The 25419-nt window shown below is 32.0% G+C and overlaps 1 protein-coding gene across 1 annotated transcript in view; it reads left to right on the top strand.

The window, feature by feature from the left end:
* The first annotated feature begins 321 nt into the window (after positions 1-321).
* Positions 322-25419, top strand: part of LOC126967243 (uncharacterized) — a 255670-nt gene continuing 230572 nt past the window's right edge. Inside the window, exon 1 of the mRNA XM_050811733.1 lies at positions 322-725. Coding sequence (XP_050667690.1) covers positions 629-725 — 97 coding nt within the window. The 5' untranslated portion in view covers positions 322-628. The remainder of the gene's footprint in view (positions 726-25419) is intronic.

Here is a 25419-nt window from a genome sequence, read left to right as displayed (position 1 = left end):
ATCTACAATATTAAAAAGAATTCGTAACGTTAAAATTTTACAATTGAAATTAAAACAAGAAATTTACGTTAGAACGCGGTAATAAATTTATAGCGACAGCGGAATGCATTGTTTTGTGTTTCTAGGACATGCTGATTAGGACGGGTGTGCCAACTGCCGTGTAAGGTACTTCCACGTGAAGATGATAATGGACATCGGGCAGTGAACGGCACATTATCCTCTGCGGGGCAATAGGTGGCTTGATATGATAGCAAAGTGTTCATCGATCGGTCGAGGCCGAGCAAAGGGGAGGTGGAAACTGTTCCTTAGCTCAGTGTATACTGGCGCGGCAATACTGCGCGCACGCACCTTTCGCTGCAGAACTCCGTTATCGATCAAATATTACAATCGCAGCTCAGTAATGATCTCGCGTATTCACGTGAATGTGTAAATGATAGTGCAAACTAGTGATGTGCTGGTGATTCGGTGACGATAGCAAACGGAGCGGCGCCGTACCGACCCGTGTCCGGAGTGTCTGGAGAGATGCGGCTGTGATGTGATAAAGATATATGCAAGTGTTAGTGATACAGTCTCGTGAAAGTGTGAAGAGAGCGTGGGCCGGCGGCTGAGTAGCCGGCGCTCTGTGACAATGTTGAACTGCACCGATCTGGAGTGCATCCTCCATCATCACCATTACTACGCGCATCTACATCACATTCACCACTTGCAAAATGCGCAGGATTCAGGTGAGCATCAGATGACATCACCGATTTAGCATCACTCTACTATACAATCCATGCAATACAGACAATAGTGCTTCCAAAGCTACTGTTTGTTTTAATGATTTAAATAACACAAGCCTGAGTTTAAAGGGTGTCTATCATTTGGTTATTAATGCGATCGTAAAACTAATTTGGGGCCTTGACATTTGCGGAATACGGCGGTGAAGTGTTGATGAATGTTTGCATACGTTTAATGAAATTTGAAGTTATGTTGAAACGTACGATGTATAACACGGGACAGGTGCCAAGTTGTGCGACGGAGAATGGACTCGAAGATCGCGGTAGTCGTTTTCACTGAGACGAACCGGCTCTTGCGAAGTACATGTTATATTTGTACAAGCGAATTTTTTAACGTTTTCTCTTACTCATTAAAAATTACGTGTACACTTGAAATATGTTCAGTATTTATGATAATTTGATAATAATAGAACGCACAAGTTAAGAATTCAAGTAATTAAAATTACTTGGACTGTGTTTGCGATATTAATTTAAAAGACAGGTTTTTACGCAGAGAATATTTATTAATAAAGGCCCTTTCCGGCTTAAGATTGTACCTACTCGCTGAGAGCCTACGTAACCAGTCCTAGATATCACACGCTTTGAATAAAAAACTTAGTTATTAGTAGCTTGCAACAACAGTATTTAAATTAAGGATAGTAAGGCTGTTGAAAAATACATTTTAATGGAGCAGAGCGCAAGTACAAACTTCACTCAATGAAGATCACCTAGCATGAAGTGATAAATAATAATCAAAAATTACAAACTCTCAATGATTATAATAAAATTTCGTTGAACATAAATTGCCAACTGTACACACAACTCGTCACGAATCATTGAAATAAGTTTCTTAACTTAATGTCTGTTGAATTGTTATCATTAAGCAAATACCCATTATTAGGTACGTAGGTACTTAATTATTTGAACATTTAATTGCCATTGCTATAACGCTTTGGTGTCAAGACATACATAATTATAATTTTATGGTTTATTTTAAAAATAATCCTTCTGATAGTAGACGAATTCCGTTTATCTTTATGGTTACCGACAAACTTCATGTTATTCTCAAAATGGGTGGCAAGCATTGTGATTAGTACTGTATGGAAGCTAAAATATGTTTGTGTTTGTCTGAATCTCGAAAGTGTCTCTACCAACTCAACTGGAAACGGAGAGTCTCTCGGTTTCAGATCTTGTGAAAGACTTTTACTTTTGATAGCTTATCTAGCCATCTTATCTCACTCGTTACTAGTGTTACTTTAAACTCAACTTTAGGAGTTTCTTTTCTTATGAGAATTATACAAATTTTATTAGTTAATCTGTATGTATAAACGAAAGGTCACTCAAATACTCACAGATGTAACAGAAAAATTGACGTTGCATTGACTGGAACCACCGCTCTGTGAATTTATTTTTAAATTCATTTTTTGGCGAGCAGTAGTGTTTGTTATATTATGATTTATTACTATTTCAAATATATTAGCAAAAATCTTAATTGCCAAGTGATAGTACTTTTATACAATATTATTTATAAAAACTTTCCATAAATTAAAAATCAGATTTAAAAAAGCTATAGTCAAAACATCACTTGGTGAATCAAACGAAGTAATCAAAAAATGTTCAGGCATTTAACCGTAATTGTGGAAGAAGAAACTCACATTCTCACATGAGCCCTGAATAAAATATCTGGTTTCTTATCAGTTGTTGCAAGTGATATCGCTCATAAGTCATAGATTATTATTTACTTGTAGTGTAAGAAAATATTTAATACATAAAGTTCCACGTACATCGTTAAACAGATACTGTAAGATTACATTGGATGCTCATTAAAGTTTGCAAGTCAAGATGTCATAACGATAACTAGTTCAGACGTCAATATTTGGTAAAGGACTGGTCAATCTAGCCATTAAGTATTCCATGTTTAAATTTGGTTAAGTTTTCACGCTTGATTCTTAAATAAAAATAGTAATCGCGGGATGTGAGACATTTGTTAAAGTAGGATTAATTTAATATTATTTATATAATCACAATTAAGGATTTCAGATGTGGAAATATCCTGTACGATTATGCAATAATTTTTATTAAATGCTTTGACCATAGGCAGAATAAATATAAACGTTTGCCTGTATTAAACTGTAAATAATTCAAACTACAGATTCTAGAACGACAACAAACGACGTGAATGCTTCAAAGAATTTTATCGTTATATTAATTACAATGATAGTTTATAGTTCTCTTATTGTTTTCCTAGTCATACGACTGGCAATTCTTAAACAATAGACGTCTGCGGCTGCGCAATGAGCGATTTGTGCTAACTAAGGTTGTGAATTATCTGAATAACACTTTTTGTGACGTCAATATCATTTGCGGTTCTATACTCAAATAAATACTTTGAACCTTACTCTAAATCAGCAAACCTCACAAGCTGCAGCCAGTCGAAAGAAACGATGCCTTCAGTATTGTCCAGCCTGATACATTGACTCTTCATCTTAAACAAACACTATTAATATAAACATAACTAACTAAACAGATTAATTAATTTAGAATGCGCGGTAACCAATATCCAAAAATGCTACTTCAACAAAAACATATACATTCACTCTGACAGTCAGGCAGCATTGTTGGCTTTAGACGCAGACTTGACGGCATCAAAATCAGTCAAAATTGCATTGAATGCCTGAATTCATTAGGCATGAAGAATAGAGTGATTCTCAGATGGGTCCCAGGGCATGCCGGAATCATAGGCAATGAAATGGCCGATGAGATCGCAAGTGCTGGAGCTAAAGCAGTCTAATATGGTCTGGAACCTATTTGTGGACTGCCTAAGAGCGCCATCCGACACACCCTGAGAAATCAATGTCAACAAGAAGTACTTAAACGCTGGAACAACTCAACAGGTTTAAACCATTTCAAAGCAGTGATAGCGGCATTCAACAATAGATACGTGAATAAAGCCTTCTTATTGAACAGGAAACATCTATACATAATAACCAGGATTCTAGCTGAGCACTGTCGCCTAAACAAGCACCTCAGTGTGGTCGGAATCAAAAACGATAAAACTGATTGGAAAGTTTGCCTTGAGGCTGATGAAACGCCTCTTCATCTTCTCTGCGTTTGCGTCCTACTAATGCAAAAACGTAACACCACCTGGTGACTACACCCTGCTCCCCGATGCTGTGTGTAATAATCGCGTCAAGAAGATATTGCGATTCGTAAAGGCGGCAGGGTTTGACGACGAGCTATAAGTATGAGTGACAAACACAATAGTTCAATTTTGGACGCGGTGCTACTAGGACTCATTCGGACTAGACAAATAGGTACCCTCTACAAATAACAATAATAAAACAGATAATAAAAACTTATACAAAATCGTCATAACGGAGCCCTAAAGGAATTGAGTATTTGACGTTTGAGTATTTTGCATCGTTTACATATTATATTGAATGTTGAACATGAAGCTGTAAATGTTGATTTAGAAGAGTGGCAATGAGTTTTTTGCAATTTCATCTCATTAAAGCTCAACGTTTTCGGAAAAGGCGATTAATATAAAAATAAAAGAATAGTTTTGTCATTCATCAATGTCATTTCGTTGATCAATATGAATAAAGTGCTTTCGATTTTAGGTAAATAGATATTCTTGCGAGCCTATACCTACCTGATTGCAACAACGAAAAACGAAACCTAGACTTTCATTCCAATGGTATACACACAGTTAACAGTTTAACTACAACAGCTTAAAGTCTTATAACACCAACTGAATACCATAATATGTCTGACCGTATGACACAATCAGTTTTAAATGTAAAAGTTAAAATAATGGAACCATTAACATATTATAGAGTCGTTGAAAGTGTTAATGTTAGGCAATAATACTTTTAGGGATATAATCAACATTTGAATCTGTACTACGAATACAAATAGTTTATTTTGGCTCAAATAACGTAGTCAACAACAACACCATGTACTAGTTACTTCATACATGTACTAGTACTACATATCATTACAATCACTAAGTACAATTATTATGAAGTCATTCACCTAAGAAGCCTTTGCCCTGTGCTTCCCCGAGGCGTAAAAAGAATAGGGTAGTCCCAGGCCCAAGGGTGTCGTAAGAGGCGACTACGAGCTTATTGAAAGTGGGAGAGTCACGCTACTGTCTTTTGACGTCAGCACAAACGGGCCAGACTCGTCCGGGTTATTTACCACACTCACACAGAATACCGGCGTGAAGTAGCGGCTTAGTGCCGCTATGTTTCTTCCACGTACTACAAAGCTGTGGAATGGGCTTCCTTGTGTGGTGTTTCCGGGACGATACGACATGGGTACCTTCAAAAAAAGCGCGTACACCTTCCTTATAGGCCGGCAAAGCTCTTGTGATTCTGCTGGTGTTGCAAGAGAATGTGGGCGGCGGTGATCACTTAACACCAGGTGACCCGTACGCTCGTTTGTCATCCAATTCCATAATGAAAACCTATTTCAAATCAAATCAAAGTCAATGACACTTTTGAATGACAAATTTTATTTTATTGATTTTACCGACCAACTCCAACTTTTATAATGTTAGGTAAGTGCATCGAAAGTAGTAGGTCCGGAGTTGATATGCTAAGAGTTCCTAAATTAACAGGGCTCATGCAGACAGTAGGTTTATGTGAGACATTAAAGCTCCACAAAATTATGTTCATTTATTGCTACAGTCTACATTATGACACCAACTCGTACATAAAATATATATAAAAATCTTAAGATTACACTCAATCTTACAATTAGATAGATAGACTATGACAGCGGTGAACACGTCGAAAAAGATTGAGTTCTGAACTAACCTCTATTTTGAGCAATTCACGCAGTAACACAAAGTGTCACACAAATCGCGAGTGTAAGACGTGGCTTGTCACGCTCAGTAAACTAATATTCCTGGCCTGTTTTTATCGGTTGTCTACCAGCGAGAGACTCTAACTATACGTATAAATTGTCTAAGTAGGAATATTGAACAAGTGTTGTTTTATGGAAATCCATAATTATTTTATTACTGTTAGTAAATATCTTTAGTGTGAAATCCGCTAAGTTTGTTGGACATACGATGGATGTAGCCCCCAACCCCCACCGCGGACGTCCTATAGTTGGGAGTTAAACGCATCTCACCGGAGAATACAGCTGAACTCTTGACTGAAAGACCTGGTAAGTGGGTAATCTGTAACTCCACTCGCCAAACACTAGGAACAATAGTAAGAGAGTCATTCTCCAGAGCACGCGTTTTATCCATCACTTTAAGGACGAACGGGCGGGCGGTTACATGCATTCTGTATGTTGACTAACGGCCATTCCTAACATTCAGTCTATCTCGGGTTGTGGCCTACTTGAGATAAAAAATCGTTACTATCATTGACTATTCTGACCCAATAAGCTTATCGATGGTAACTCATCATATCCGTACACGCTGTCTCTACTGGACTCTCTGGACGACGTATAGCTTACCAGGAATATAAGTTTGTATGGAAATTGCAACAGTGAACTGGCGATAAGAATGACTTATCGTCTATATTGGGACAGCTTCAGATTATTGACAGCTAATAGACTGACAGACAGAAGAAGGTAGTAATTTACCTCTATCTCTAGATAGTATATTGGGAACGGCCGTAAGAAAGAATACATGTACATATAAGCAAACGAACTTTTGCAGCACTTATAAAATTTTATAAATGTTTTTACTAAAGTAAATATAAATTCATTGGCGTAGTTAGAAGATGAATAAAATTTAATTGGAAATTGTATTTTGAACAAAAAACAAACAGAACAGATTCCCGTTAGTGAAGAGTGCTAATGGACATAGCAGTGTTAATAACGGTGGTATTCCCAAATACTTACATACTTGATCCTTCATTCATTAAACTATATTATACTAAACACTGTACAGTTATTTTATTTATACTATACTATTCTCTGAGGGCTAATTAAGTCTAATTGATGTGACATTTGGACCGAAAGTATGTTACTTATCACATTAAAACATGCGGGCGCAAAAGTTGTATACAAATCTGTATCTATCATGGTTTAGTTGCAAAAGTTAAATATAAAAATTCAATTATATCGCGTTTTGACAAAATATGATACTGGATACTGGTTAGTTACAGTTGACATATAAATTATGTGTCCGCCAGAAACTGCCTTAATGTAGTTTTGTAGTATGTCAAGTTACTTTTAAAAAGCTTTCTTCGTTTACTTCATGTCGTCATGTCAATTTGATACTTGCAATAAATTTGCTATACTTTAAATATTTCATATATTTCTCTTACTATTGTGATTCCACTACTCGTGGGTATTGAGACCTTCTACTTCGTCTCGTGCCTACAAATTTCACCCTCGTTCATATGAATCACTTGTTTCTTATATTCTATCCCTTTGTTGAATAATGTAATATGTATTAGCTTTAGGACGAAGTTCTTTAACGCGGCTAACGGTAGCAGTCAACATTTATGCTTCCTATCGATTAAAGGTTATTCACATATTGCAACTTATTTGGAGGCTTGCATGGTCAAAATAGTAAAATATGAACTATACTCTCTTACTGTTTTTGATACTATTTCATATTTAAGTTTTAATACATAATTTTATACGAGACGAGCTAGACTTTCAACTGATAGTAATTGTTATGCCCTGTCCAATACAAAGCAGCGCCGTTCAGGATTCTTGAAAAACCTAAAAATTCCGAGTGGCACTACAATTGCGCTCGTCACCTTGGGACATAAGATGTTATATCCCGTTTGCCCCAGTAATTTCACTACCTACGGCGCCCTTCAGACCGAAACATAGCAATGCTTACCCATTACTGCTTGCCGGCATCCTGTGCAAAGGAAATTAACCTTATAACTTTTTGATTTTATTCCTTACATTATTTGTATTGAAAATTAAAAATCAGAATAGTTTCACCTACAGATAATAGAGAGAAAAAGAGAGTAAAATTCATGGATATTCGTTTTTAAATTGCAAAAACTTATAAATATTTAAACAATCAAAATATATTTGGAGTTGAATAAAAGGCGCGAATGTCCCTGACACCTTCCTGGCGAACGTCTCTCTTAATCATTTTTAGATAATGATGTCAATGTCCTCATCAAAATAATAATACTGTTCCTTAAATCCACATAGACAATTTAATTTATTTATATAAAATGAATATAATTAAAAAAAAGAGTGTGTGTAGTCATGTACACGCGTTAGAAGTTATACTTCTTTGGCGTATGGCAAAATAAATCAAATTTGAACAAATAGTTAAGATCAAAGATAGTATAAACACTCAGCATTTAAGGTTAATATAAACAAGTATAGAAAATTTATTACTTTTTTATACATAAAATTTGTTAATATACCAGAAAAAAAAACAAAACGGTAAAAAAATATTTTTTAGAATAATAATATTTTATTAACGATGTAAATTAATTATACATATCGACAATTAACCTCAAATCTATAAACGCACTCAAAACAGTTTATTCAAATCAGTTTTATCACTAATATTCAATATATATAGATATACTAATAAATTATTAGTAAATACTATCACCGTCGTATATGAAATTGATTTAATAAAAACACCAAAATAATATTTATTTATTCACACTGTTTAATTGTACTGTTACGAAACACGTGTTCTAAATATAAAAATACTAGAATATACAACTTGAACATAGTTATCGATTTTCATGCCACCTAGAACTAACTTCACGATGTAAAATCAGGTGTCGGTGTGCGCGCGCATCGTAAAAATTCACTCTCATAATTTTTCTCCATCGCGCCAAAAGAAGCATAAGTTCAATAACAATCCGTATGTAAGCGATAAAACGACATTGAAGATAGGTTAAAGAAATTATGTTTGCATCATATTATATGTCTTGCATCTAGATCAGAACGTTACAGAACAATGCAAATACTAAAACTAGTTAATTATAATATAAAATGTTTTAAAAACAGAATGCTTGGTCATATTACATTTGCTATGCATGCCAAGATATATATAACCCATATTATTTACGTTAAGTGAAAGCGATTCGCAATTTCAAAGCAAACTATTAAGATTTCGTGAAATCTTACAGTAATTATAAAACTATTCCTGTAAAATATGATTATTTCGTGTGTGTCTCGTTTCTCCTTACTACAGTTAATTGTTGCGAGAGAGTGACAAAAACTTAATAACTCATTCCATATTTTTTTTAAAGTATACTTCAATTTTTGTTTAGTTTTTAATTGTTTTTGGAGTTTTATCTACATAAATGTAATTATAATTGAAGTAACTGGTTCTTATTATTGTTATTAACATGACTTTTTAAAAATAATATTTCAGTTTTCAACTTAACGTAAGAAGCTTTACAAATCAGCGTTAGTGATAAAACATCTAAATGACTACTCATTCAAAAGTTTTTCTAGAGCCCACTGGAATAATAGTGTTAATTTTAAAGTTATGTTTGCGTTTATTTGTTTTTCTTTTATGTTTATATGTAAAATATCTTTCATTTATTTTCGAAATGAAATTATTTAAAAAACAGTGATCGAAAAGACCCTATTTTTCATGAAGGATGCATATTTAGCGGCTGTGCAAAAATGTGGCTATATTATCAGGGTGATTGGCAACTAAATTTTAAATGTACGAACTCCACATATACTACCTTAACCCTGATTCAACCTTTTCAAGGTAAAACTTATAAAAAAGACTAATAATAAGAATAATAGTAATTTACAATTTTTTGAAAATAACGACCTTTTGTATTAGCTCATTAGGCGGTGAACTTTTCAAAAATCTCTTCTTAGTGTTCACTTTAGTTTTTTAAGGACCTTTATGTATAAGGATTGAAGGTTATTATTTGTAGGCTCTGTGTTGATAAGTCAGTCAGTTAATCAGGATAAGAATAATATACGTATAGACCAAAATTCCTTCACTTATCACACTACCAAAATACCACATTCATTTTAAACAAGATTATTTTCGAGTTGTAGTTAAAGTTGTGTTTTTTCAAGACGCTTGTCAAGATATCATTATCGCATCAAGATAGAAAGTCTGTGACAAATGTTCTAACTGATTTATTTGCACATCTTTATAATTATTTATATTGGTCGGCCTACATTCTAGACATGTCAAAGAGGTCTGATTTAGTAATTAATTCAAATGACTAATTAGTAGTCGCATTTAACTTAACATAATTGTTCATTATAAGCCATATGCATTTATCAATATTGGTTCGTCATATTATTAAAATATTATTTACTCACAATGCACTTAATTTTAATTAGTTCTTAATTACATCACCTTCCTAGTATTCGTTAACGATTAGGCAAAGGGACGCTATACAAACTTCAAGCGTATGATTCCATACGTCTTAATGGTAAAAGATTATTGCTTAAGCTAGAGGTTGTGTTAAATAGGTACTTAATTAAGGCGAAGAGTAAACAGAAAACACGCAAACATTATGTTTTTAGACAAGTTTTGTGGTGAAAGTATAGCATTTCGAGCTATGAGCACTACTTAATCCTGTTACACATATCCTTAAGTCTTATTTGTAGGTTGCTAATGCTTGCTGTTGGTTATAGTTAACACTGCCGAGCCTTTTTGAACTACCACTTTTCTTTGAAGTTAAACAAGTTTTTTGGCATGGCGTGACGCATTTTTTTGGTACTTCTCTCAGAAAAGTTATTCTTATAGCTTGTACTTTTTTGTGTAGGTTCATTTATTCAGATTAGTAGTGAATAACGAGTATTGTAAGCATATAAACTGTTTTCCACGCAAGAATTTTGAAAATATTGGCTTTGTTACATAGATTGCGGGCCTGCAGCCGTGAACTCATATCGCTCAAGGTCGCTGGCATTTAGTCGCCTTAAACCATATGTAAGATGTTATATTGTTAAACATAGACAAAAAATCTTGAAATTTATTTAAAGAGAAAAGAACATTCTATTTAATGATTAATTTATATTAAAACATTGTTTTATTCATTGTTTTTATGTCTTTCTTGTGCTAATTTGACTACACATTGATATACAGTGAGTTATGAATTTAAAAGACCAAATTTCAAATCTCTGTTGGTTTGTTTGGCCCGTGATGAGCTACCTTCTTTTCTACCTTTTCTTTGGCTGCTGGCTGTTAGAATTACGTTTACTTACGTTTGAAACTTACTTGATTATTTTATGTATAAAGTATAATAATCATATGTATAAATAATTTAGAATCGAAACAAATTTTGTTCAAATGCTATTGTTTGTGGCACCGTCGCGGGGCGGGACGTTATTGTTCCAATAATATGGTTGAAACTGCTTCATTTTGTTACATGAAAAAATTATTTCATAAGCATAATTTTTAATTTTTTTTATAATGTGTAAATAATACTTGCATAATACTTTTTACATTTACATAGTATTTAATTACTTCTTTTACTTACGCGAATATTTATAATGTTTATTTGAGTATTTTTATGGCATCATTTTGTATAGCTTTTAATTAAAACGAATTTTAGAATAATAAAGATTCCTTACCACTTACCAATTAATCTGTGGTAGAGGATATAATGTATAACTTTTAGTATCCATAAATGTATTTATTCACCTAAATTAATTAATAAATTTTGATTTGAAATTAATTTAACCACTTATAATAATATATTTCGATCGACAATTAACCTTCATGTAATTTTTAATAAAAACATAGAACAACCCCACATTTTTATAACATTTAAAGTACCTATACATCTCCATTAAAAACATTTTTAATTCTGTATGCAATCTAAGCAAGATATGTATTTCAAAACACACTACAAAATTATCTCTACAATCTTACTCAGTTGAGCTATTTTGCACAGCTATATCTGTGTTGAATAATATAAGGTTTGGAATATTAAACTGTTGCTCAAAACCTGTTATACAATATTGAATATATAACTCTCTACATAACATTTTATTTAAATGTCTTTTAAGACGTAACAACACACTGAAAAGCGACACCTTTAATCTTAGTTTATTTGGCTTCATGTTTTTAACGATTAACGTAATTTGTATGAGGTATTTAGTGACATGACAATGTTTTTTATACTTATTGTTAAACATAGAGTTATCTTACGTAGTAATGTATTGTTTGTTTTCCGCTGAATATATTTTTATGTTGTATCTTTTAAGTAAGTTATATTTTCATGACCATTTAGTATTTTCTTACCAAGTAAAGTTTTAATACATATAAATTATAATGCGCCTAATTAAAATTTTTATATTTTTATTCAAAATAGGATTCCTGATGACCTAGGTTACAAATAGCGCGAAAAGCCCTCTTCTGCAGCACAAAGGAAAAGACATCGGCCGCACTGCCCCATAACAATATACAATCGCGCCATATCTATGTCAGTTTATTGTCTGGTATTTTTAAATTGCCTTTATTTTATAATATGTCTTTGAGAAACACTGCATGCTTTGGTATTTTAAATCTTACGAGATTACGTTGTTATGATATTAATGGGATTTGGCAACAATTACACCTAATAATATTGTTCTCAGAAGGAATAACACCGTCTATTCATAACCTGTATGATAATAATATAATAATTAGTCTCCATGTTTTTACTGAGATTTTTTTTTAATATAAACAAAGCAAGCTGTGTGTCTCAATGATAAGGAGGAGAGGGGAAGGTCTGTTGATATTTAGGAGGTGGTGTAGGCTGCCTTGCTTAAATGATTTTATGTTAACCTAATCATTAAAAAAATATCCGGGAATTGGAATTAGTTTGGTAACTTTTTGCATTTAGGGCCGCATTTTATGTTAACTAAAGCTATTAACCCCTCATGTCAAGACCACGTTAGTAGCTCTTGTCAACCAATAATAAACAAATTCCTTCTTAGTCTCAAAATGCTTTTTTAGTCTCAAAATGTTTCAAAATGTGTATGTTAGAGAACATTCGAGTATACTCGTGTACTTACGGGGTCGCTCAAAGCAGTTTGATCTTGTCGGCCATACAATTGGTGACCTTCAGCGCGGTCTAATGCATTTAACTTTACCATGGACGAAAAGGCGTTCTACAGAATGCTAATATGCGGGACTGCACTACTGCAGATACGTAAATGATATTTAATATTTAGTTCCTTAAGAATCCATCTCCAGCGCTACATCTAAATTCTTAAGTTCAAGCTGTCACAATGTCCCCATTCCGAGCAATGATTGCATTAGCACGCTGCAAGTGAGTAGGTGGCTTGTCAGTTTTAACATGTTATCTGTGGTAAGCCATACAGGCGTAAAAATCTATACATTCATTTTGTTTATTGAAGTGGAGTAAAGAGAAGACAAGACTTAAAGTCTTCACTGTTAATATTTGTAACTAATACCGACAGGCACCGAGCCTATGAGTATTTGTTGGTAGATTTTTTTATTTATTTATCGAAATACATATTTTACAAAATGTGAATAAATAACATACATTGTAAAAACCACAAGGTTTGACCTCAATGCAATATCTTAGTTTACGCCTTATTTTAGTTTTTTACAAAATTTTATACACACAAGACACACATTTTAATACCTACAAGAAATCAACTACAGATAATATGTACCTTACTAATATTTATTTCAACACAAAGCAACCAAAAAACATATTTTCTAACATTTCCCAGGCATCCCATGACCATCTTATTAATATAACTATAAAAATAAGACTTTGAATATTTCAAGTTCTACCTCTATTGTAGTTTATTAACATCAAATTCTTAAACAATAATTACACTGTAATCAATAACTGGTAAAGAAATGTTATTGCAATATTTCAGAGTTATAATAAATAAATAATAGTTTAAAAAAAATACACTATTTTCAATTTAAATTTATTTTCTATTTTTTAGTTGAATTTTATATAAAGCGTGCTTTTTTTTAAACTATTATTTATTATTCATTTTTAGTCAAATTAGTGTAATGTCATCGGTCCTCGATAAATCTACAAAGTTTGAACGAAATCTAGCCGTTTAAAGTGGGTCAAAATCGCGCCCAAAGAAGTCGGTTACAAACATACAAACATACAGGTGAAGCTAATATAAAGCGTATAAAAAATTCGAGAGATATCATAATCATTAAAAAATTACAAAAATAAATACTCAATAATATATATTATAGTATCTTGCTACAAAAGAATAAGTATATATTGAAAGAGAATGCATAATATTTAATTATATAATAAAATTGCTGTGCCCTTACATTTTACTTACACTTTTGTGTATTTTTAATTTTATAATGGAACCATTAACATATTATAGAGTCGTTGAAAGTGTTAATGTTAGGCAATAATACTTTTAGGGATATAATCAACATTTGAATCTGTACTACAAATACAAATAGTTTATTTTGGCTCAAATAACGTAGTCAACAACAACACCATGTACTAGTTACTTCATACATGTACTAGTACTACATATCATTACAATCACTAAGTACAATTATTATGAAGTCATTCACCTAAGAAGCCTTTGCCCTGTGCTTCCCCGAGGCGTAAAAAGAATAGGGTAGTCCCAGGCCCAAGGGTGTCGTAAGAGGCGACTACGAGCTTATTGAAAGTGGGAGAGTCACGCTACTGTCTTTTGACGTCAGCACAAACGGGCCAGACTCGTCCGGGTTATTTACCACACTCACACAGAATACCGGCGTGAAGTAGCGGCTTAGTGCCGCTATGTTTCTTCCACGTACTACAAAGCTGTGGAATGGGCTTCCTTGTGTGGTGTTTCCGGGACGATACGACATGGGTACCTTCAAAAAAAGCGCGTACACCTTCCTTATAGGCCGGCAAAGCTCTTGTGATTCTGCTGGTGTTGCAAGAGAATGTGGGCGGCGGTGATCACTTAACACCAGGTGACCCGTACGCTCGTTTGTCATCCAATTCCATAATGAAAACCTATTTCAAATCAAATCAAAGTCAATGACACTTTTGAATGACAAATTTTATTTTATTGATTTTACCGACCAACTCCAACTTTTATAATGTTAGGTAAGTGCATCGAAAGTAGTAGGTCCGGAGTTGATATGCTCAGAGTTCCTAAATTAACAGGGCTCATGCAGACAGTAGGTTTATGTGAGACATTAAAGCTCCACAAAATTATGTTCATTTATTGCTACAGTCTACATTATGACACCAACTCGTACATAAAATATATATAAAAATCTTAAGATTACACTCAATCTTACAATTAGATAGATAGACTATGACAGCGGTGAACACGTCGAAAAAGATTGAGTTCTGAACTAACCTCTATTTTGAGCAATTCACGCAGTAACAGAAAGTGTCATACAAATCGCGAGTGTAAGACGTGGCTTGTCACTAATATTCCTGGCCTGTTTTTATCGGTTGTCTACCAGCGAGAGACTCTAACTATACGTATAAATTGTCTAAGTAGGAATATTGAACAAGGCGTTGTTTTACGGAAATCCATAATTATTTTATTACTGTTAGTAAATATCTTTAGTGTTACATCCGCTAAGTTTGTTGGACATACGATGGATGTAGCCCCCAACCCCCACCGCGGACGTCCTATAGTTGGGAGTTAAACGCATCTCACCGGAGAATACAGCTGAACTCTTGACTGAAAGACCTGGTAAGTGGGTAATCTGTAACTCCACCCTCCAAACACTAGGAACAATAGTAAGAAAGTCATTCTCCAGAGCACGCGTTTTATCCATCACTTTAAGGACGAACGGGCGGGCGGTTACATGCATTCTGTATGTTGACTAACGGCCATTCCTAACATTCAGTCTATCTCGGGTTGTGGCCTACTTGAGATAAAAAATCGTTACTATCGTTGACTATTCTGACCCAATAAGCTTATCGATGGTAACTCATCATATCCGTACACGCTGTCTCTACTGGACTCTCTGGACGACGTATAGCTTACCAGGAATATAAGTTTGTATGGAAATTGCAACAGTGAACTGGCGATAAGAATGACTTATCGTCTATATTGGGACAGCTTCAGATTATTGACAGCTAATAGACTGACAGACAGAAGAAGGTAGTAATTTACCTCTATCTCTAGATAGTATATTGGGAACGGCCGTAAGAAAGAATACATGTACATATAAGCAAACGAACTTTTGCAGCACTTATAAAAATGTATAAATGTTTTTACTAAAGTAAATATAAATTCATTGGCGTAGTTAGAAGATGAATAAAATTTAATTGGAAATTGTATTTTGAACAAAAAACAAACAGAACAGATTCCCGTTAGTGAAGAGTGCTAATGGACATAGCAGTGTTAATAACGGTGGTATTCCCAAATACTTACATACTTGATCCTTCATTCATTAAACTATATTATACTAAACACTGTACAGTTATTTTATTTATACTATACTATTCTCTGAGGGCTAATTAAGTCTACTTGATGTGACATTTGGACCGAAAGTATGTTACTTATCACATTAAAACATGCGGGCGCAAAAGTTGTATACAAATCTGTATCTATCATGGTTTAGTTCCAAAAGTTAAATATAAAAATTCAATTATATCGCGTTTTGACAAAATATGATACTGGATACTGGTTAGTTACAGTTGACATATAAAGTATGTGTCCGCCAGAAACTGCCTTAATGTAGTTTTGTAGTATGTCAAGTTACTTTTAAAAAGCTTTCTTCGTTTAATTCATGTCGTCATGTCAATTTGATACTTGCAATAAATTTGCTATACTTTAAATATTTCATATATTTCTCTTACTATTGTGATTCCACTACTCGTGGGTATTGAGACCTTCTACTTCGTCTCGTGCCTACAAATTTCACCCTCGTTCATATGAATCACTTGTTTCTTATATTCTATCCCTTTGTTGAATAATGTAATATGTATTAGCTTTAGGACGAAGTTCTTTAACGCGGCTAACGGTAGCAGTCAACATTTATGCTTCCTATCGATTAAAGGTTATTCACATATTGCAACTTATTTGGAGGCTTGCATGGTCAAAATAGGAAAATATGAACTATACTCTCTTACTGTTTGATACTATTTCATATTTAAGTTTTAATACATAATTTTATACGAGACGAACTGGACTTTCAACTGATAGTAATTGTTATGCCCTGTCCAATACAAAGCAGCGCCGTTCAGGATTCTTAAAAAACCTAAAAATTCCGAGTGGCACTACAATTGCGCTCGTCACCTTGGGACATAAGATGTTATATCCCGTTTGCCCCAATAATTTCACTACCTACGGCGCCCTTCAGACCGAAACATAGCAATGCTTACCCATTACTGCTTGCCGGCATCCTGTGCAAAGGAAATTAACCTTATAACTTTTTGATTTTATTCCTTACATTATTTGTATTGAAAATTAAAAATCAGAATAGTTTCACCTACAGATAATAGAGAGAAAAAGAGAGTAAAATTCATGGATATTCGTTTTTAAATTGCAAAAACTTATAAATATTTAAACAATCAAAATATATTTGGAGTTGAATAAAAGGCGCGAATGTCCCTGACACCTTCCTGGCGAACGTCTCTCTTAATCATTTTTAGATAATTAACCACCTCATCAAAATAATAATACTGTACCTTAAATCCACATAGACAATTTAATTTATTTATATGAAATGAATATAATTAAAAAACAGAGTGTGTGTTCAGTACACGCGTTAGAAGTTATACTTCTTTGGCGTAAAATAAATCAAATTTGAACAAATAGTTAAGATCAAAGATTTAGGGTTAATATAAACAAGTATAGAAAATTTATTATTTTTTATACATAAAATTTGTTAATATACCAGAAAAAAAAAACAAAACGGTAAAAAAATATTTTTTAGAATAATAATATTTTATTAACGATGTAAATTAATTATACATACCGACAATTAACCTCAAATCTATAAACGCACTCAAAACAGTTTATTCAAATCAGTTTTATCACTAATATTCAATATATATAGATATACTAATAAATTATTAGTAAATACTATCACCGTCGTATATGAAATTGATTTAATAAAAACACCAAAATAATATTTATTTATTCACACTGTTTAATTGTACTGTTACGAAACACGTGTTCTAAATATAAAAATACTAGAATATACAACTTGAACATAGTTATCGATTTTCATGCCACCTAGAACTAACTTCACGATGTAAAATCAGGTGTCGGTGTGCGCGCGCATCGTAAAAATTCACTCTCATAATTTTTCTCCATCGCGCCAAAAGAAGCATAAGTTCAAAAACAATCCGTATGTAAGCGATAAAACGACATTGAAGATAGGTTAAAGAAATTATGTTTGCATCATATTATATATCTTGCATCTAGATCAGAACGTTACAGAACAATGCAAATACTAAAACTAGTTAATTATAATATAAAATGTTTTAAAAACAGAATGCTCGGTCATATTACATTTGCTATGCATGCCAAGATATATATAACCCATATTATTTACGTTAAGTGAAAGCGATTCGCAATTTCAAAGCAAACTATTAAGATTTCGTGAAATCTTACAGTAATTATGAAACTATTCCTGTAAAATATGATTATTTCGTGTGTGTCTCGTTTCTCCTTACTACAGTTAATTGTTGCGAGAGAGTGACAAAAACTTAATAACTCATTCCATATTTTTTTAAGGTATACTTTAATTGTTGTTTAGTTTTTAATTGTTTTTGGGGTTTTATCTACATAAATGTAATTATAATTGATAGTAACTCGTTCTTATTATTGTTATTAACATGACTTTTTAAAAAGTATATTTCAGTTTTCAACTTAACGTAAGAAGCTTTACAAATCAGCGTTAGTGATAAAACATCTAAATGACTACTCATTCAAAAGTTTTTCTAGAGCCCACTGGAATAATAGTGTTAATTTTAAAGTTATGTTTGCGTTTATTTGTTTTTCTTTTATGTTTATATGTAAAATATCTTTCATTTATTTTCGAAATGAAATTATTCAAAAAACAGTGATCGAAAAGACCCTATTTTTCATGAAGGATGCATATTTAGCGGCTGTGCAAAAATGTGTCAATATTATCAGGGTGATTGGCAACTAAATTTTAAATGTACGAACTCCACATATACTACCTTAACCCTGATTCAACCTTTTCTAAGACTAATAATAAGAATAATAGTAATTTACAATTTTTTGAAAATAACGACCTTTTGTATTAGCTCATTAGGCGGTGAAATTTTCAAAAATCTCTTCTTAGTGTTCAATTTAATTTTTTAAGGACCTTTATGTATAAGGATTGAAGGTTATTATTTGTAGGCTCTGTGTTGATAAGTCAGTCAGTTAATCAGGATAAGAATAATATACGTATAGACCAAAATTCCTTCACTTATCACACTACCAAAATACCACATTCATTTTAAACAAGATAATTTTCGAGTTGTAGTTAAAGTTGTGTTTTTTCAAGACGCTTGTCAAGATATCATTATCGCATCAAGATAGAAAGTCTGTGACAAATGTTCTAACTGATTTATTTGCACATCTTTATAATTATTTATATTGGCCTACATTCTAGATATATCAAAGAGGTCTGATTTAGTAATTAATTCAAATGACTAATTAGTAGTCGCATTTAACTTAACATAATTGTTCATTATAAGCCATATGCATTTATCAATATTGGTTCGTCATATTATTAAAATATTATTTACTCACAATGCACTTAATTTTAATTAGTTCTTAATTACATCCCCTTCCTAGTATTCGTTAACGATTAGGCAAAGGGACGCTATACAAACTTCAAGCGTATGATTCCATACGTCTTAATGGTAAAAGATTATTGCTTAAGCTAGAGGTTGTGTTAAATAGGTACTTAGTTAAGGCGAAGAGTAAACAGAAAACACGCAAACATGATGTTTTTAGACAAGTTTTGTGGTGAAAGTATAGCATTTCGAGCTATGAGCACTACTTAATCCTGTTACACATATCCTTAAGTCTTATTTGTAAGTTGCTAATGCTTGCTGTTGGTTATAGTTAACACTGCCGAGCCTTTTTGAACTACCACTTTTTTTTGAAGTTAAACAAGTTTTTTGGCATGGCGTGACGCATTTTTTTGGTACTTCTCTCAGAAAAGTTATTCTTATAGCTTGTACTTTTTTGTGTAGGTTCATTTATTCAGATTAGTAGTGAATAACGAGGATTGTAAGCATATAAACTGTTTTCCACGCAAGAATTTTGAAAATATTGGCTTTGTTACATAGATGGCGGGCCTGCAGCCGTGAACTCATATCGCTCAAGGGCGCTGGCATTTAGTGTCACCTTAAACCACATGTAAGATGTTATATTGTTGCAGATAGACAAAAAATCTTGAAATTTATTTAAAGAGAAAAGAACATTATATGTAATAATTAATTTATATTAAAACATTGTTTTATTGATTGTTTTTATGTCTTTCTTGTGCTAATTTGACTACACATTGATATACAGTGAGTTATGAATTTAAAAGACCAAATTTCAAATGTCTGTTGGTTTGTTTGGCCCGTGATGAGCTTACCTTCTTTTCTACCTTTTCTTTGGCTGCTGGCTGTTAGAATTACGTTTACTTACGTTTGAAACTTACTTGATTATTTTATGTATAAAGTATAATAATCATATGTATAAATAATTTAGAATCGAAACAAATTTTGTTCAAATGCTATTGTTTGTGGCACCGTCGCGGGGCGGGTCGTTATTGTTCCTATAACATGGTTGAAACTGCTTCATTTTGTTACATGAAAAAATTATTTCATAAGCATAATTTTTATTTTTTTTTTATAATGTGTAAATAATACTTGCATAATACTTTTTACATTTACATAGCATTTTCTGTATAGTATTTAATTACTTCTTTTACTTACGCGAATATTTATCATGTTTATTTGAGTATTTTTATGGCATCATTTTGTATAGCTTTTAATTAAAACGAATTTTAGAATAATAAAGATTCCTTACCACTTACCAATTAATCTGTGGTAGAGGATATAATGTATAACTTTTAGTATCCATAAATGTATTTATTCACCTAAATTAATTAATAAATTTTGATTTGAAATTAATTTAACCACTTATAATAATATATTTCGATCGACAATTAACCTTCATGTAATTTTTAATAAAAACATAGAACAACCCCACATTTTTTATAACATTTAAAGTACCTATACATCTCCATTAAAAAACATTTTTAATTCTGTATGAAATCTAAGCAAGATATGTATTTCAAAACACACTACAAAATTATCTCTACAATCTTACTCAGTTGAGCTATTTTGCACAGCTATATCTGTGTTGAATAATATAAGGTTTGGAATATTAAACTGTTGTTCAAAACCTGTTATACAATATTGAATATATAACTCTCTACATAACATATTATTTAAATGTCTTTTAAGACGTAACAACACACTGAAAAGCGACACCTTTAATCTTAGTTTATTTGGCTTCAGGTTTTTAACGATTAACGTAATTTGTATGAGGTATTTAGTGACATGACAATGTTTTTTATACTTATTGTTAAACATAGAGTTATCTTACGTAGTAATGTATTCTTTATTTTCCGCTGAATATATTTTTATGTTGTATCTTTTAAGTAAGTTATATTTTCATGACCATTTAGTATTTTCTTACCAAGTAAAGTTTTAATACATATAAATTATAATGCGCCTAATTAAAATTTTAATATTTTTATTCAAAATAGGATTCCTGATGACCTAGGTTACAAATAGCGCGAAAAGCCCTCTTCTGCAGCACAAAGGAAAAGACATCGGCCGCACTGCCCCATAACAATATACAATCGCGCCATATCTATGTCAGTTTATTGTCTGGTATTTTTAAATTGCCTTTATTTTATAATATGTCTTTGAGAAACACTGCATGCTTTGGTATTTTAAATCTTACGAGATTACGTTGTTATGATATTAATGGGATTTGGCAACAATTACACCTAATAATATTGTTCTCAGAAGGAATAACACCGTCTATTCATAACCTGTATGATAATAATATAATAATTAGTCTCCATGTCTTTACTGAGATTTTTTTTTAATATAAACAAAGCAAGCTGTGTGTCTCAATGATCAGGAGGAGAGGGGAAGGTCTGCTGATATTTAGGAGGTGTTGTAGGCAGCCTTGCTTAAATGATTTTATGTGAACCTAAATTTAAAAAAAATATCCGGGAATTGGAATTAGTTTGGTAACATTTTGCATTTAGGGCCGCATTTTATGTTAACTAAAGCTATTAATCCCTCATGTCAAGACCACATTAGTAGCTCTTGTCAACCAATAATAAACAAATAAATCAAACATTAACATAAATGATAAATTATTGCATTTCCTTCTTGGTCGATACTTCTTTTAGTCTCAAAATGTTTCAAAATGTCTATGTTAGAGAGCATTCGAGTATACTCGTGTACTTACGGGGTCGCCCAAAGCGGTTTGATCTTGTCGGCCATACAATTGGTGACCTTCAGCGCGGTCTAATGCATTTAACTTTACCATGGACGAAAAGGCGTTCTACAGAATGCTAATATGCGGGACTGCACTACTGCAGATACGTAAATGATATTTAATATTTAGTTCCTTAAGAATCCATCTCCAGCGCTACATCTAAATTCTTAAGTTCAAGCTGTCACAATGTCCCCATTCCGAGCAATGATTGCATTAGCACGCTGCAAGTGAGTAGGTGGCTTGTCAGTTTTAACATGTTATCTGTGGTAAGCCATACAGGCGTAAAAATCTATACATTCCTTTTTTTTATTGAAGTGGAGTAAAGAGAAGACAAGACTTAAAGTCTTCACTGTTAATATTTGTAACTAATACCGACAGGCACCGAGCCTATGAGTATTTGTTGGTAGATTTTTTTATTTATTTATCGAAATACATATTTTACAAAATGTGAACAAATAACATACATTGTAAAAATCACAGAGGTTTGACCTCAATGCAATATCTTAGTTTACTCCTTATTTTAGTTTTTTACAAAATAAATATAATCTTTACATTATTACATTAGGTACATTTTAATACCTACAAGAAATCAACTACAGATAATATGTACCTTACTAATATTTATTTCAACACAAAGCAACCAAAAAACATATTTTCTAACATTTCCCCGGCATCCCATGACCATCTTATTAATATAACTATAAAAATAAGACATTGAATATTTCAAGTTCTACCTCTATTGTAGTTTATTAACATCAAATTCTTAAACAATAATTACACTGTAATCAATAACTGGTAAAGAAATGTTATTGCAATTTTCCTGCTAACTAACATTACTACAACTTTAGAATTTTATATAAAGCGTGCTTTTTTTTAAACTACTATTTATTTTTCATTTTTTAGTCAAATTAGTGTAATGTCATCGGTCCTCGATAAATCTACAAAGTTTGAACGAAATCTAGCCGTTTAAAGTGGGTCAAAATCGCGCCCAAAGAAGTCGGTTACAAACATACAAACATACAGGTGAAGCTAATATAAAGCGTATAAAAAATTCGAGAGATATCATAATCATTCAAAAATTACAAAAATAAATACTCAATAATATATATTATAGTATCTTGCTACAAAAGAATAAGTATATATTGAAAGAGAATGCATAATATTTAATTATATAATAAAATTGCTGTGCCCTTACATTTTACTTACACTTTTGTGTATTTTTAATGTAATTAGTATAATAAATAGTTTAAATTTGATACTCAGACACTACTAATGCTCAGTTTTTGTGTTTTCATACAATCTATCGGTAGACGGCAGAGGCACCTTCATACAGAATATAATAATTGTTATGACACGATTATCTAAAGAGCCGTATCATTTCTGACCGCATTGCGTTACTTTATTGTTGCGGTTTTCGATTCGTTGGTCGTGAAGAAATTATTGTTAAATGCTTGCTGATTGATTTAGAAATTATATGTGATAGAGAAATTTATTTTTGATTGCTTTTTTAATTGAAAGTGGAGATAATGTTTCATGGATCAATTGTGTCGATAAATAACTTTATTTTTCATACTTTTTGAAGTTATACTTCTTTCGGCGCGCTATGAATATATGATAAGAGGATGCGCGCGCATCACTGTAACACAAGTAACAGGTTGATGTTGGTTCCTAAAATTTTCTCACGTTTGCGATATTCGGTTTTTTTTTGGTTTCTTCGTCCATTATTAGGACAGGTTCAAGCCCATACAGCCGTATTCATTATTTAATAATTAATTGTCAAAGCCATCTTTGCAAGACTTTTACAAAATTGTTCTTTCTAAAAACGTAGAATACTACTAATAATACTACGTAGAAAAATACGAGGAATAAATCATTTTAATGATTTTTGCTTAGTTAGGCCAAAGAAGTACAACTTCTTGCGTGCATACATAAGTACACACACACTTTTTTACTATTCTTGTACCTAACTACCATATTATTATACTATAGAAAAGGTTATTTTTTATTGGACTTATTACCAGGTAATTTTAATGCTATTATTTTTATTTAAAAGTACATAACTAAGATGTAAATAGCATTTTTTTTTATATAGAGTAGTGGTTTCAAATATCTATGACTAGCGGACCCGACAGACGTTGTTCTGTTATATAAAAAAAAAAAAACTCTTGCGGATGGAATTTCTTTAAATCCGTTCTTAGCTGATGTCTACTCGGCGAAAGGAATATTTCTACCAAATTTCAAGTCTCTACGCCTTATGGTTCCAGAGATATCGTGATGAGTGACTATATTCGTGGAAATCTCTTATATATATATAAAGATAAACATAATAAATAATTTTAGTATTGGTTATTTAATATAATTTTATAATATTTAATATGGGATGCAATTTTCTTTGCAATTAATGTAAACAAAATTGCTTTAAAGCAATGTTTTAAGGAATAGGACTTGTTGTTGCAACAATATTGCCCTTTAAGCTGCTAAAACTGGTGTGTGTGAAGGATATAAGACCGCTTTGTAAACAGCTATACAAGTTGTCTGATGATGATAACCGGATCAACATAATGTGACAATTGCTTTATTCAGGATCTAGGATATATCTTTTATTTATAGTTTCCGTTGTTTTATATCATCTAAGTGGATATAAACGTCAGGAGCGTAAAGTTAGATATTCTGACATTAAATGTATAATAATAAAATCATAATAATAATAAAATTTAACTTAAATAATAATTTATATCCATTCGTGTAATAGTATGTGGAACCCTTCACAAGTAAATCGATTGTATCAGCAAATTATGTAAACTTTTTTATGTAAATTGGTCTGATATAAGTTTTTTAGTTGCTAGCATTTTCGAGCTCTACAAAATTTCTGTTATAAGATGTGGAACTCTTGGTCTATTAGTTTTCATATATTTATTGCCATAATTATTGCTTAAGACTGTATGTTTACCAAATAAAGTTAAAAATAAAGAAGAAAAAAAATGATTAAAATTGGTTTTCAATTACCGATTATAGGTATAAATATAATACAGGATGTAAATAGTATTTCAAATACAGGCTTATCCAGTTTGAAAAACATAATTTTATTTATTAGCATTAAGTTTTTTTTCGTCTTAAATATAATTTCATTCTATGTATAAAATAAATGATTAAGGAAAGTACAATAGAAACAATATATAGACAAAAATAATAATTAAATCCTTCATTGAACTCAGTAAAAAAGTTATGCTTAAATATTATACGATTTTATTTATTTGTATCTGTGTCAAGT

The sequence above is a fragment of the Leptidea sinapis genome, chromosome 12 (genome assembly GCF_905404315.1).
Source record: "Leptidea sinapis chromosome 12, ilLepSina1.1, whole genome shotgun sequence".
NCBI lineage: Eukaryota > Metazoa > Arthropoda > Insecta > Lepidoptera > Pieridae > Leptidea > Leptidea sinapis.
This window is presented reverse-complemented; position numbering and strand designations above follow the sequence as displayed.